General features: G+C 41.0%; 1 protein-coding gene across 2 annotated transcripts in view; it reads right to left on the reverse strand.

Moving 5' to 3' along the window:
- Positions 1 to 298: 298 nt before the first annotated feature.
- The window catches only part of FAM193A (family with sequence similarity 193 member A), a 104677-nt gene continuing 88378 nt past the window's right edge, over positions 299 to 16597 (reverse strand). For both annotated transcript variants that reach the window (XM_080938940.1, XM_080938939.1), the window contains exons 20-21: positions 9935 to 10016; positions 299 to 1223 (exon numbers count right to left, since the gene is read on the reverse strand). In XM_080938940.1, coding sequence (XP_080795066.1) covers positions 1130 to 1223; positions 9935 to 10016 — 176 coding nt within the window. In that variant the 3' untranslated portion in view covers positions 299 to 1129. The remainder of the gene's footprint in view (positions 1224 to 9934; positions 10017 to 16597) is intronic.

The raw sequence follows: 16597 nt of genomic DNA on the forward strand, positions 1-16597 counted from the left end.
TTCAATACCATTTACTTTGTTCCTAATTTAAACCCAAGTAAGCATTCCACTACAGATCACAACCCCCTTCCTCCCTCAAATGTGGATAGGTACCTACATATAAGGCCGTAAATAACTCTCTGCTGTGTTTCTATTTCAAGCCCTAGTGACCTGTGTATAATCCACAACCACATCTTGCAACTTCCCGAGCACATAAAGCCTAATTATTTGTTCAGCTGCTGTGTCTTGTTCACTTTTCTGTTCTACCACCTGTACCAGCCTGGTGTCCAGAAGACAAATGAGGGAACCAGGAATCCTGAGACCTAGGAACACCAGAAAGTGACTTTGGGTTTGGTGGCCTTGGCTCCCTGGGACAAATGCCACCCATTTGACACCTCCCAGCACACCCATCATCCCCAGCAGAAAGCAACCAGACTGGGTCTCCTGCTGTACTAATGTATTCCATCTTTCAAAAAGAAAGACATGATTTTAATATTACTTAACAATATGTTAAAAAAGTAGCCAGGCAGGCCTCCGTGTTAATACGGTTGTACGCTCTAGAACAGACTTGATGGTGTGAGTACTGGGTGGGTTTCTTGTTTTTAACTTTCTCATTCTGCAAGGGGTCTTACACAAGCTGGCTACAAGTCAGGGGTCAAACACAAACAGCGCAACGTGTACACTCAGAAACAGTAGATTGTGAAAGAGGACAAAGGAGGCCTGCCCGCCCAGCCCGCCTTGGGTGGGACACAGGGCACATGGGAACTGAGGGATGATTGACACCCTGGCGGGGACAGATGACAGGACAGGGCGAGATGCAGAGGTGACAGAGCCACGTAGATGATGCAAACTCGTCTCTGGCCACGGCCCAGGCCTCTGAGGCCGTGGTAGTGGAGGAATTGGCGGGAACTACTGTTCCATTCAGACAGCACAGAGCTACAATCATAGAAGTCTCACTCACAGACTACACGCACACAAGCTAACAACGCAGGTCGAGCAGCAAGTTCTCGGTCTGGGGTTATCAGGCCACAGCATCCCGCCCTACACACCCTGGGTGGGTACTGAAGCTCAGGGGAGCCAGTGAGGGGCTTGGCTCTTGAGTGGCGCAGCCCAGCTGCCTCCCACATATCCCTCTCCAGGCAGTCCTCATTCAGTGGGCAGCAAAGGTGGCTTTCTTCAAGCTAAAGTTGGACCAGTTGATGGATAGTCTTTGTCGGTTCTGTCTAGCAGAGTCCAAGCAGAACCTGCCAAAACAAAAAGGCAAATTGTCTCAGGACAGAGTCTATACCCAGACTGGCAACCACCAAGCCAACCTATGATTCTTGCTAGCAATTCACCAGGGAGGATCAGTGAGGCTTGTGTTTAAGAGACAGCCAGGAAATTGTAAGAAAAGCAGCATTTACTATAGAAGGGAAGAGAGTGTACCAAGTATCACTCAAGGAAACCTCTTCTTCCACCTGAGAGCAGCTGACATCAGCCACTATTATACACCCCCCCCCCCAAAAAAAAGGCTTGGGTCCTGCTACTTCCCTATCCCAGAGGCTACTCAAGACTGATGTAGATTCTGATGTTCTGTCTAAGCCACTACCTAAGTTACAGCATAGGAACTGTTGGGCAGCATCAGGCCAGAGATTATCACACAAATGGCAGGACTCCAGAACAGTCCTGCAGCAGGTCTTCCCGTGATACATACCTCACAGTCTTGGTCAACAGCATGAGCTCAATCAAAACAACAAATGTGTTCAGGGTAAGAAGCTACTAGCTGCCTCAACCTCCACAGCAGCTAAGAGTCTCAGGAAGGAAGGCACATTGTGTTCAATGTGGCTGGGTATGCAGGAGAGCCACAACTAGGGTCACAGGCCGATACCCACTTGACTAGGACCTTGTACCACAGGAGCTGCTAGGAAGAGCAGGTGCTAAGCTTAAGGATATGGTTGCCATGAGCCAGCCAAAACTTCTGTAATTGACAAGAATGTGCTACAAGCTTTGTAGATCCTATAGTTTGTGGCAATCTCATACCCTGCCTCAATGACACACAAGCAACCATGGCCATAAAGAATCAGCTGATGTCTCTGTTAATGTGAAACAACATTTAGAGGGTAAAATCCAAAGTTTGTATAATTTTTGTGTGTCTGAAAATATATGTTCCCCAACTTCTTCAGTGTATATGTTCTCTTAGCCCAGGAGGAGTCACACAGGAGCAAGGTCAGGCTGGGTCTGGTCCATAGCCTACAACAGCTAAGCCTATGTGCAAAGTGGAGCTTCTGTAATTATACACAAAGTAATAATAACTATGATGAGAAAGGTTACAAGACTCTGCCCTCCACTCTATCTGTTCCTCTGTACATGATGTCCTCTGTACACGAAGGCCTTCAGGTATGAACCACCTGCCAGGTCTGTGCTCTGAGCCACAAACATTGTAAGCTAAATAAAAGACCACCCTTTGAGGATGGAGAGATGGCCTAGTGGTTAAGAATGTATAACAGAGGACCTTCCCAACACCCATTTTGGTTACAGCTAACAGCTTCTTGTAACTCTAGCTCCAAGGCATCTGATACTCTTCTATCTTCTGTGGGCATACATGCTCTTAACAACTGAGCCATCTCTCCACCCCCCAGAGTATTTTCTTCTGTTTAAAGACGCCTGTAAAATTTCTCATTTTTAATGTTCCAGCTCTGATTTGAGGAGCAGAAATTATAATGGAACTTAAAATGGTTTTCAGGTGGTCTAAATGTTTATGTTTCAATTGTGGTTCAATCATTCTATCAGGTACCAATCACTGATCAGCTATGTACTATCCATTTTGTGGCCTCTGTTGGATGGACAGAGAACAAGTCTCTGCCAGGGAAGGGCTGTGCCATCTCAGCTACAGAATCAAAACTCTTTTTCTCCTGGAGCAAACCTTCTAAACCTCTAACATCTCTTGTCTGATTATCTCTCCCACGTGTAGGTTACATCCCAGTCCCTTTTCTCTCTACAAAGCAGTAAGAATGCCTAAAGCCATTCGGGAACAAGCTCAATCCTTTGCAAAGGCAAATCTTACTAGAGAATCAAGAACATAAAACACAACCTGCTCCCCAAAAGACCACCAACCAGGTCCTGCAAGTGGATAGCCTCATCCACATCTAAGATCTAGACCCATTAGGTTTGCTGGACTGCATTTTGCATGGGCTACACATGTCTATACAGGGCACCACGATGCAGAAGCCTCGGTGGATATCCCAGTGTTAGCCTTGCTGTCCTAGCATTTGAGTAAGGTCTCAATACTCAGCAGTAGTCTGGTTGTACTGTTTGAACATCTGCACACTGAATCATATTGAGTGCATTACTTTTTTACCTTATTGTTTCTTCTATTTAAAATTATGCTTGAGTTTCCTCCGTAAGGCAGGACTGTCAGGTCTTGAGTGGATGTGCAGATAGCACTACTGAAGTAGTATCATTTACCAGGCTCTTACTTTTTTGAGATGTATCTAGCTTTGCTGAGTAGATGCAAGTGAGCACCCTGTTACAGCTTCCTGAATAAAAGGAACTGGAGGTATGTATGTACCTCTACACTCATTTTATGGCTAAATAAAAAAAAACTTTCCCTATTCTCATTTCAGAAACATTTATTTTCTTCCAAATTAAAGGTTTTATTTTGTAAGTAATATTGAGGACAAACCCAGGTTTCTCTGCATTATACCTGTAATCCAGCCAAAAGCTTGCTTTTGACGCTTCTTTTTCTTAAGATTTACTTATTATATATACAGTACTTTGCCTGCAGGCCAGAAGAGGGCATCCGATCCCATTACAGATGGTTGTGAGCCACCATGTGGTTGCTGAGAATTGAACTCAGGACCTCTGAAATCTCTCCAATCCCGACATTTAAATTTTTTACCCATGAACCATTGGCTTTTAAGAATGGTGTGAAACTGGTAGTTAAATTCAGTTTTTTCTTTTTCTTCTTCTTTTTTTTTTTGGATAAACAACTCCCATAGTCCCTCCTATGAAGAACTTCATTTCTAAAGCAATCTGCTTGCTAATCCATCTTCTGTAACAAACCAGGCCCAGTATTTCCACCAAGCTGTTTCAGGGCTTTTTCTTCTACATGGTCATCACAATGTCTCAATGGAAGGCTTCTACAGCTTTAAAATAGGTAGAGATAACAGCCTCTCTTTGTTCTTATTTTTCTGGAAAGGTATAACCAAACCATACTTTTACCCTTCTTGTGAAATGTAGCATACATGAATGACTGAAATGCATAATATGGTACTAGGATGTGGAAGCCCCAGTGCAGCCCCTGCTGTCCTGACAACTCAGCATCATTGTGTACACACCCCATTAGCTACCAAGCTACATTACTTTGGTTTCAGTTCTTCTTTCAGAAGAATCTTGGCTTTTCACTGCAGTAATTTCCTTGTGTTCTCTATAGTTTTAACACATACATTTGCATCTGTGAACATTGTGTTTCTTGAGTGAGGGTCTTATGCTGGTCTTCAACTTACCATGTACCTAATAATGATCCTCCTGTCTCAACATCTGAAGTACTGCTATGAATCTCTTCCATGTTTGGTTTTATGATGTGCTGAGGACTGAACAGAGAACACTCTACCAACTAGCTATACTCCCTGTGCCATAATTGAAAAAATGAACTTTACTGAGCCTTAATTCATGAAAAGAACATGACTAGCTGGTATGAAACTTACTGGTACCAACACATGGCTCTATCCTGTGGGTCACCTCAATAAAGACACATTGCCATCCTGTCTTGCCCTGTCCTGCTAAGCCTGATTCAGCATCAAGAAATAGTGATAAAGGTCTGACAGTGGATAAATTCACATGTAATCTGGCAACACAATCTGTCTTGTGCTGGCCAGGTCACTGCATATGCTGCTGTGGGAAACCTTTTGTGGTGCTGCATAGCAGACAGCTGTTCTTTAGAATTCTACTGGAAGGACATAACATTTTTGTGATTACCAACAAGATGGTCAAGAAGGCATGTGGGAGCTGCTGAATTCTGCTCCTTGGTATTACTGCACAGCTTCCTCCTCATGCAAGTTCCATGATTGTAATGGCTAATCTTGGTTGACTAGATCTGGAATCAACTAAAACCCAAGCTGCTGGGCATTCTGTGAGAGATTTTCTTGACTGGTTCATCTGAGATAGGAAGATCCATGCTAAGTCTGGGCCATACATTTTAGTGAACACAGGGAAGGAAAACAGCCTGCTTGCTCTCACTCTCTCAGGCAAGTCCATATATTCTGTTGAAGCATTCCTTTGCTGTTATTAAAACCCAACTCTTCAGGATTCCTAAACAGACTAAAGACTAGCAGTTCTCTATGAATACTCTGAGACTCTAGTACCAGATAGGGACAGCGAATACATCCAGTTTTGTGGCCTTTCCACTGTGAGACAGCCATTGTTGGACTAGCAGCACCCTAGCCTGTAAGCCACTCTACTAAACCCTCCTAATAAAAATCCATGTGCATTCTATCAGTCCTATTTTTTAAAAGAATTCTAATACAGTGATCATTCTTGGGATTTAAGCCTACAGGAGAAATCTGGGAAAGTCAATAGCTGTTAATTCTTATCTTTGAACATGATCTGTGGGTTAAGGCCTTCATTAGTGCTTTGTTGTTGTTGTCTTTTAAATTTTATGTCTATGTGTGTTTTTACAGCATGTTTGTATGTGCACCACATGCATGCCTAGTGTCCAAGTAGACCAAAAGGGGCACTGGATCCCCTGATATTGGAGTTATAGATGGCTGTGAACCACCAGAGGGTTTGGAAATGAACGGAGGTCCTCTCCAAGAGCAAGAAATGTGTTTAACTGCTAAAGTCATCTCTCCAATCTCAGCGAGCCCTTCCCCCGTTTTCTTTTGAAACACCCCCTTCCTTTCTTATTATATGTATGTCAAGGCACAAGTGTGGGAGTCAGAGGACAACTTGCTGAAATTGGTTCTGTCCCTCTTCCATGTGAGTTCTGGGGATCAAGTTAAGGTTGTCAGGATCAACAGCAAGTGCCTTTCTTTACCTAGTTAGCCCCTTCATGTTTTTCCTTTAAAAGCTCCCTAAATTTCTGAATATTCGTCTTGTATCACCCGTGCTAGCTTAATTATGAGCAGTGCTGAGATGTGGGCATTATGGAAAATGCTGTCTGCCTCACTCTGTACTATCTGTCCCCTTCTCTTTTTCTGGAGGAAACCTAGGACCTCGAACAGCTAAGTAGGTTTCCTATTAATGAGACTAATCCCCAGCCCATAAATGCTGGATCTATTTAAACTACAATTTTTGATTATTGGTGTGTAGAGGAAAAACAAGTTAACTTTAACTTTTATCCTGATCCCACACAACTACTTGAGATGTTCTTTCACATTTACGCTGTATCTTTTAAAAATAGTTTTATTTATTCCCTCCTGTCAACTTAAGCCTTCAGTTTCTTCTTTCTGTATTGACTAAGAATTATAGCTGGAGGCTGAGCAATCTGGAAAGACACAGTACCTCTTTTTTATACATTCTTCTTCCTTTCCCTGGTAGGGAACTGTTACCTACAAAATTAATTTTTGTCCTATCTCTCTGTATTAGTCTGGGTTCTCTAGAGGAACAGAACTGATTGTGTGTGTGTGTGTGTGTGTGTGTGTGTGTGCGCGCGCGCGCGTGCACACACATGCTCAAGTGCTCGAGATTAATTAGTGACTTACAGTTTATGGTCTAGCTAGTTCAACAATGGCTGCCTATAATGTAAATCCAAGAATCAAGTTCAGCCTACAAGACTGCACATCTCAGCCTGTTTTTTTTAATATGTCAGCGAAGGAAAGGACTTGACAGTGAACGTGAGAGCAAGCAGGCAAAGAACAAGCTTCCTTCTTCCATGACCTTTATGTAGGCTGCCACCAGATGGTGTGGACAGATGAAAGGAGGCTCTTTCCACTTTAAATAATTTAATTAAGAAAACAATCCCTCACAGCTGTATCCACACACTCAGGTTGTAGTTAACTTCATATTAACTGCAAGTGGTAGTCAAGCTTATGACCAACAGCAGCCATCACACCCTTAGAGTCTACCAGCTTACCAGTTGGTTGTTTCTTCACTGGTCAATACTCAAGTTCTATTTGGTTTTTTGTTTTTGTGACAAATGTCTCATAAACATTTGTCTTGGTTGGTATCAAAATCACTTGAGATCTGCTTGCTTCAACTTCCTGAATGATGGGATTAAAAAGTCATGTGCCACAACTCTCAGCAATTCTGTAGTCCTTTTTGCTTGTCTGTTGTATCTGTTTTCCTTTTGTAGCTTTTTAAAAACAATTTCGCTTTGTACATCAGGCTGGTCTTGAATTCACATTCCAGGTGAACAATACCATGTCTGGCTATTTCAAGTACAGCATTATAAATAGTATGCATATATAAATGTACATTCAATCTAACACAGTGGTTCTCAACCTCTACATTGTGACCACTTTAAGGGTCACATATTAGGTGTCCTGCATATCAAATATACATTATATTATAACAGTGGCAAAATTAGTTATGAAGTAGCAACGAAAACAATTTTATGGTTGGGGATCATCACAACATGAAGAACTGTATTGAAGAGTCATAGTATTAGGGAGGTTGAGAACCACTGCTCTAACAGATGCTTTTATTTTGATCTATATGGTAAGTTCCAATTTACTTTGATAAGAGTTTTGTTTTAAGTCAAGGTCCAGATTGGTCTTGAACTCACAGTGATCCTTACCTTAGCCTCCTGTGTGCTTGGAATACAAATTTAAGACACTGCATCTGGTCACATTTTTTCTTTTTATTTATGGTTACTGACATATGATTGTGTTTATCATCTTCCTTCTTTCATAGAAGATTTATTTTTATTATTTACAACTATGTGTGTCTGTGAAGGCCACAGGAATTGGATCTCCTGGAGTTATAGTTAATTACAGGAGGTTTTGACCAGCACCTCGTGGATGTGGAAAATTGGAAAAAGGATCATTTGATCCTTTTTTGATTGTTGAACCATCTCTCCAGACTCATTTGTCTTTTTCTCAAAGATCTATTCTTTTTATTTATGTGTAGGTCTGGTTGTCTATGTCAGGGTATATTCATATGAGTACAGGTGCCCAAAGAACTGAGAAGAGGACATTAGACCTCTGGGTCTGTAGCTACAGCCAGTTATGAGATGCTCAGAGTTGTGCCTGTGCCTTTGTGCTGAGATAGTATAAGCCAGTCCTCTAGCTCCTACTTCTATTTTTTGGAGAAAGATTTTCTCTGTGTAATCAAGACTAGCCTCAAATTTGTTATCCCTTCACCTCAACTTTCCAGAGTGATGGAATGAATCACAGTGCTCAGCTTCAGCCTTGAATTTAGTTCCTTGCTGTCTTGACATCTATTCTCAGGTACTTGTGGCCAGGAATGTAGGCAGGTATGGGACTGGGTGCTGAGTATCTATAAACTAAGGCATGCAGAAGGCTGAGACAGGAAGATCATGAGAACAAGGCCTGCCTGAGTAACTTAGTAAGATCATGCCTCAAACATGGGACTGGGAAGCAGCTTTGTACTAGGCTATCTGTTCACCTGTCCCATACCACTCTACATTCCTGGCCACAAGTACCTGGGAACAGATGGCAGGACAGCATGGGAACTATAGATGAACGTTTCAGAAGATGATTGGGTATGTAGCCCTCTGAAGCTCCTGACAGCCTATGGCATCAAAGCAGAATCCAGTGCACTGACTTTGTACACAACAACCTTGTGCAGATGCTTTAGTAATTTAAGTGTGATATGGTGATATATGCCTGTAATCCTACCACTAATATAGTATAAGCTGGAGGCTATATAGTGAGTCTAAGGCTACCCTGGGCTACATGAGACCCTGTCTTTAAAACCAGACAAAACACTGAAAAAAATTTCAATTAATTTACTTATAAGCTCTTTTGGAGTCTATATAAATATACTTAAGCATATACAAATAATAACCATTTCACTTCTCCTTCCTTCCTTTGGTTTCTTCTTGGGTTTCAAGAGTTTTCCACGTCTAACCATTTATACATGTCCCTGCAGGTCTCTAATAGAGGGTGAATACTTTTGTCTTTTCTTACATATTACCTTAAACACTGTGCCCTTCATGGCCTGGAAGATGGTTCAATGGTTAAGAGCACTGACTACTCTTCTAGAGGACCGAGTTTGAGTCCCAGCATCCACATGACAAAAACAAGCAAGCAAGCAAACAAAAACCTGTCTGTAACTTCAATTACAGGGGATTCAGCGCCTCTCCTGGCCTTTCTGGGCACTACACGAATATAGTGCATCAACATATACACAGGCAAATATGAAAAACAAAACAAAAAAAACTAAAACATGATGTGCCCTTCTGGTCTTCATGTGGTTGAGACAAAGTTTTACTATGTAGGTTATACTTTCTGGAACATGAAATCTTGCCTCAGTCCCACAACTACTAAGGATTACAAGTATATGATGAAATATGATGCTTAAAATAGGTTTTCTTTTCTTTTCTTTTTTTTTTTTTTGCTGCCATAACTCATGCAGTAAATGAAACATCCTTGAATATGGTCTCAGTCAAGAATGTCACCAAAACTTGTTCTATCTTCAGTGCTACTTTTCTCCTTAAAGAAGGCTGTGTCAGTACACTCAAATGCCCCGTGTACACGAGAGTCATCTGCTAGGCTTCCAAGAACACAGGTGGCTAAAATGAGAAGCAGCAGATTTGGAGAGGACCCAGGTTGTAAAGTGAGGCTGTTGACTCAGGTCCACCAGGAGAGCCAGCACTAGCGACTGTTGTTTGAACACAAGAGCAATGAAAGAAGTGAGTGAAGATGAACTGTGTATACAGAGCAGAGCAGGGATATGAGCAGCATGAGGTGGGATAGGTGACAGAAATGTCATGGGAAGATCACAAATATAGGCAAACCAGGTAAGCTTGGCAGACAGGACCCACCAATGTCTTGACAGGTAGGCCTAATGTTACCTTTTGAAATACTCCACCTCCCGTTCGGTCTCATCCATATCCACACTGTCCAGGTCGATGTCTTTAGGCAGAAAAACATCATCTGTAAAGTGAAGGAAAGGAGACACCTCACATTATCAAAGAGTAAGGCAAGATTCTGCAAAAGACCAGGAGGGCAGACTGCTCCTGTGACTACCTAGAGCTACCCACTCATGTGCTCAACAAAGCCATTGCTACTTCAAGGTCCCATCAACATGACCTGCTAAAGAACCCCAACTCAGAACTCAAGCCTTTCCTCATCAGAAGTGCATTCCTGCTTTACTTACCAGGGCACCAAAGGGTCACTAGTTGAGAGACATTCTACTTCCCAGAATCCCATCCCAGTCTGAGAATTTCAACTTTTCCTTCCTGTTGTGCCAGGTCTGATGGGACACTGAGCCCCTTCCCTAAGCCTGGCTCCAAGTATGCAGTATCAATGAAAATGTAAAGGTAGAGGGAGCTCATACTTCTTAGTTAAAAAACAAACTTTAGTCTTCCAAATAACCATCACCCTAGTTCTAACATGGGACATTTCCATGGAGGCATAATTAGGGCACATCTCGCTTGCCTAATAGCAGCTGCCAATGTGGCAACTCACCTGACAAGAGTACCAAGGACCGGGAGTGTCCATTCTGAAAAGCAACAAAGCCCAGGAGAGGATCTAACTTCTATCTAAACTCAGAAGGAAGGAAAGACAGCCAAGGATTTACAAAAGGCTCTATAAACCTGCACAGGGCTGAACTCCAGACCAGATCCTACATTTGAAGATTCAAGTAGTAGAAATAAAAAGCAAAGAAGATGGTATGGCACTGGACGCCCGTTATTCTAGCCACTGCAGCCTGGGCTAAACAAAAGCCTATCTTGAGAAGGAGGAGAAGAAAGGAAGACAAAACAAAACCAAACAGGGCCAAGCTCTGACTACCTCAGTTGGATTCCTACAACACATGTTGCAGGAGAGAACCAAGTCTTGTGAATTACCTACTGATCTCCATTCCTGCACTGTAGCATGCATATGTACCCACAGAAGGAATAGGTACATGTAAAGGAATAAAAATAAAGAAAAGGCAAACATACACCACATACACACAAATCAAGAATAGTCAATAGGTCTGGTCCTGTCAGGGGAAGGCAAAATCGTGATAGCAGGTAGGTGAGGAATGAAGCTCCACAGCCTTTTCGGTCTCAGCGCAGAAGCAGTCATAACTGCACGTACACTGAGCACACCAGTTTGTGATAATACTACAGTGTCTATTGTATACTTTCCTAATCAGAATTAGCAGTCTCAGGCTGAAAGTCTAGATTAGTTTAGCAGAGTGTTTTCCTAGTATACATAATTTAATCTCCAGTACTACATAGAAGTTGCACATGGTGGTACATCCCTGTAATGAAGGCCAAGTTCAAAGTCATTGTGAGATATGTAGAAAGCTGGAGGTCTGCTTGGTCTATATGAAATCCTATCTCAAAAATATAAAATAAACGAGTATTTATAAAACTTTAGTATAAGAAGCCATATTTAGTACCAAGAGCAGTTTTTTTCCACAGTATATTAAAATGCAAATGTGACTTAAGAATTTTAAATCTACTGAAGCCAATACATTTACAACCAATGAGCAAGAATGTAGCAATGAAAGGGACTTGTTGAGGCTCTGTGCCACTTATCAGAGGTCCAGGGCACTTAGGAGTAGGCCTGTTCCAAGCATTACCTAAAGATGCTGTATTCTGAAAAAGCAGAAGCAATGAAAAGTGAGCACAAAGAAGAGAAGGAATGGGAACAGCAAAGTAGAAAGAGTGCATATATAGAGTGCATGTTCTGGGGGCTGGAGATGGCTCTTGTTGCCTTTCCAGGAGATGGCAGTTCAAATCCTCATCCATGTGAAGCAGCTCACAGCTATCTGTAACTCTAGCTTCAGGGGATCCAATGCACTGTCTTTTGGCCTCTGCTGACACCAGCAGACAAACCAATAGACACACACCAAAACAAAACAAAACAAAACAAAAAAGGAGTGTATGCTCTAAAGGGGGCCATTACTTTATCTTCCTAAGAACATACCTGATTTCCTTGGGACTTTTCTGCTCTCCCTGGAGGTAGCACAAGGCCCACAATAGAGAAACCTGTTGGGTCTTGTACTTCTCATATTCTAGAACTGTGAGTGAAACCAAACCTCTTTTTCTCAATAAATGACCCTGTCCCAGGTGTTTTGTTATAGCAACAGAAAAAAATATTAAGACACACATGTGTTCAATTTTTTCTAAGTACCAAGCATGTTTAGAAATAAGTGTTGAAGAAAATAACACAGAGGGGAAAAAAAAAAAACCAAAAAATACAAGACATTCAAAGTAATTACAAGATAGTGATAACACTAAGGCCAACTATAAAGTTGTTCTAACAATGGGAATGGCTTTAACTCACCAAAGAAAACCTTTCTTTTCTCCTTTGACTCCCAGCCCTGACAGGGTCCTATTATATATTCTGAGCTAACCTTGGAGTTATAGGGTAGTGCATCCTGTAATTCTAGTTACTCAGAAGGTTAAGGCAGGAGGACTTCAAATTTGACACTAGCCTGGACAACTTTTAAATCTACCCCCCCCCCCCCCAAAAAAAAAGTGGAGATGCATCTTAGTGGTAGAGTACTTTCAGTAAAAGTAATTTATGCATCACAAATAACATAAGGCAGAAATACATCTGTACCTTAAAGTTCATATGAGACATTCACAAAAGCTGACACACAATAGTTAGGACTGCAGGGGTCCCACAAACCAGTCATTTTAAGCTGAACTGATTTCTTCTGCCATTATGTGTTGTTTCACTACAAGCCCCAAAGCAATGGGGCTGACTAGAAGCTAAAATCTAAAGAACCAAGAACAAAACAAACCTTTCTTCTTAGAAGTTGATCATCTCACTATTCTGTTCTAATAGTGGAACGCTGTATGTTAGAGTGTAAGTAGAGAGCTCTGAACATTTCCTGAGAAAGAAATGTCCAAACATTTTAACCAGGATGGGGGGAGCAGCAGTAGGGGTGGGTGGGGAAGAGAAAAGCTAGAAATAAGCAACAATAGGCCTGCCCACCTAGAAATTCAAGCTGCAAACTGCTACCTGGTAAAAGGAAGAGAGAACCATAAACACAAAGCCAACAGCCTGGAAACTACAACATTCCTAAACAACCTTGTTGAAAAATCACCTGTCAGACCACAGTGCCACCACACCTGGCCCCAAACTAAATTTCTAAATTAAAAAGTTAGACAATGAAGAACAATGTAACAAACAAAACAGAAAAAAAATCACATGAAAAGAAATAATGATAAGAGAAAAAAACTCAAAAAAAAAAAAAAAAAAAAAAAAAAGGGAAAACCTGAGTTAAACAACAACAAAACCTAACAAAGGGTTCAGATTATTAACTTAAGCAAAATCAAAACACAGAGTGAGAAATGGCAAGAAGAAAATAAATGTAAATGACAGGCCAAATGTCAGGGTCACAGAGCAGAAGTGCAAGTTCAGCCTTGGCAATACAGTATGGGCCACAAAAAAGCCTGTACTGAGCAAGCACGCAAGCATTTATATACTTTGCAGACAATGTAGACAAAATTTTAGCTTCCAAAATTAACCTCATTACCTGAAGAAATATGAGAAGATTTCCATGGAAACAGAAAGAATGCTATCAAACATCTAAAGCCTTGACAGTTCTAATACAGCCTGAAGGTGTTCCAGAACTGAACAGGAGGATAGTGAACATGCTAATTCTTTTTATTAAGATTATTGATTGACAACCCCATTCTTCCCTGTGCAAGCACAGTAAAGTACGTAAAAACAGCAACAAAAAGTTACAAACCTATGAATATCAAGACAATAAAGTAACAACAAATAGAACCTCAACCAAAGAATATAATTACCAAGAGGCAAATGGTAATTATTACAGGAATTTAAAGAATGGTTTAATGTTAGGAAACTAAAATAGTAACACTATTATAACTAGTCCTGAGGAGAAAAATCATAATTTTCTCCGCAGGTGCAAAAAACCACCACCCTGATAAAATTCAACACCTATTCTTCATAAAGATATTCAAGAATGTCAAGAGTCACTGGCTCCCATCCCTGGCTTTAGGTGGGATAGTGAAACCTTAGCCCTAGAGCCAGCATCTCAGTTAACAGGGAAACCCTACAACCATTTCTGGCAACTAGAGGTGCAAGCGTTGGGACAGAGTCTGTGTGTTGTGGTGCATACCTTTAATCCTAGTGTTGGGAGGAAGACGCAGACAGATCTCTGTGAATTTGGTGTGGTCTACACAGTGAATTCCAGGGTAGCCAGAACTACATGGAACCTTTTCTCAAAACCAGAGAACAGTACCCCCCCAAAACAAACAAACAAACAAACAAACAAACACCTCAAAGACTGGAAAGAAATCTCAGTGATTAGAAGCACTGGCTGCTCTTCTGGAGGACCCAGGTTTGGTTTCCAGCACCCACACAGCAGCTCATCATCATCTGTAACTCTAGTTCCAGGGGAACCTAACATTCTTCTGGTCTCCACAGGTACTAAGTACACACATATTATATAGACATACATATAGGCAAAACACCCATAAACACAAAAAAACTAAAATCAAGCTGGGCATGGTCACATATGACTTTAATCCCAGCACTCAGGAGGAGAGGCAGAGGACAGCTAGAGATAAAAGATACAAATTAGTAAAATGTAGAGATAAAGGAAGAGATGACACTGTAACAGATATTAATGAAATACACCCCCCCCAAGACAGGGTTTCTCTGTGTAGTCCTAGTTGACCCAGAACTCATTTGTAGACCAAGTTACCTCTGCCTCCTGAGAACCAGGATTAAAGACATGAGCCCACACTACTACCACAGGGATGAAATTCAGAAAATCTTAGGAATATTTTTTACTAAATTGAAAATGCAAAAGAAATAAATGAATTCCTAGATATATACAACATGCCATGACTGAAGAAATAATTCAAACATATCTAAAAACAACCACAAGATTGAAACAGTAATAAAGCTCTCCACATTAGAGAGATCCCAGAAATAGATGGATCCATACAGAATTCTATCCAGATTTCAAAGAACAAATGCCAATACTATTTTAATTATTCCATAAAATAGAAAAAGATGGCTTTTAAACACTTTTAAGTCTAGTTTCACCTTGATACCAAGACCAGATGAAGATATAACAACTAAACCAGGTAGGGTGACATACACCTTTAGTTCTAGTACTTGAAAGGCAGAAGTAGATGGATTTCTGAGTTTAAGGTCAGACTACTACAGGGTGAGTTCTAAGACAGCCAGAACCAGAACCACACACACACACACACAAAAAAAAAAAAAAAAAAAAAAAAACCCATATCTTGAAAACAAACAAAACAAAAATCCAAAACAAAATCAAACAAATCAAAAGAAATAATTGGAGGGGTAGGGCTGGAAATAGCTAGCTAGTAGAGAACTTGCCTCTCAGGTTCAATCCCTACTACTGCATAAAATGGAAATGGGAGCAAACACCTATAATCTTAGGACTTAGGAGGTGGAAGCAGGGGCATCAGAAGTGCAAGGTCACCCTAAGCTCCACAAAAGAAGTTGGAGGCCTGTCACAGGGGGGGAAAAAAAAGGAAGCAAAACGGACTACACAAACCAAACAGCATCAATATGACACACAGACACACAGACACACACACGGGGGGGGGGGGAGCATGTGTGTGAATGTGTGTGTGTGCGTGTGTAGGGGAAAGCATATCAGTCACCCCTGTCTACAGACAGGTGACATAACTTCTCCAGTAAACTAACTCCAGTGACTGACAAGACTTAAACAGAGAAGCAGTTTAGTAAAAGATGTGAAGTTAACACACACACACACACAAAGTTTTTATATATAACCAACCAGCAACGAATGCAATTTGAGTCATATATTTTTAAGAGTCAGATTTTAAAACCTAAAACAAACAAACAAAAAACAAAAAACCCCAAACCATTATATTTAGTAATAATTTAATAAAATATATCAATAGTATTTCAACATGTAATTAATATAACATGTATTGTGGTAGAAGATGAAGCTCAGGGTTGCAGTGTCTTTCAAATATGCATAGGCCTTGGGCTTCAACTTCAGTACTGGAAACTAAATACACCAAGATACTGCATCCATTTAAAAGGTAAGTTCCAGAATACAGAATACACTTCATAGTTACCCTAACCTTAGCCTGTATCTTAACTCACTATAAGTCATACAGAAGAACACCAAAATACAAGAATAACTAAAAGATGAGAGAAGCACCAATAAAACCTATAAAATACAGAGACTTCAAACTAATAGTTTAAAGCAGGGAACAGAAAAGGACACAAAGCCCACACACAGACCCATGGCATATGAAAACCTGCTGCAGAGGGGCAGCACTGTAGACCACAGTGACAGAAAGCGCGTCCTCATAAAATTCTTCAAGACAACTGTATAACCATTTGGGAAAAGAGAAAAATAAACCCATACTTCACCTCATACCCAAGAATAAACCCCAAACATGTTTAAAATCTACATGAGGGGAGGAAGAAGAAACCACACAAACACTAGAGAGAAATTTTGTGTTCCTCCCTAACTCTGGTGTCAGAATAAGGCTAAGAATTATCAAACTCCAAAGGCAGTTTAC

Source organism: Micromys minutus (assembly GCF_963924665.1).
Source record: "Micromys minutus genome assembly, chromosome: 1".
Lineage (NCBI taxonomy): Eukaryota > Metazoa > Chordata > Mammalia > Rodentia > Muridae > Micromys > Micromys minutus.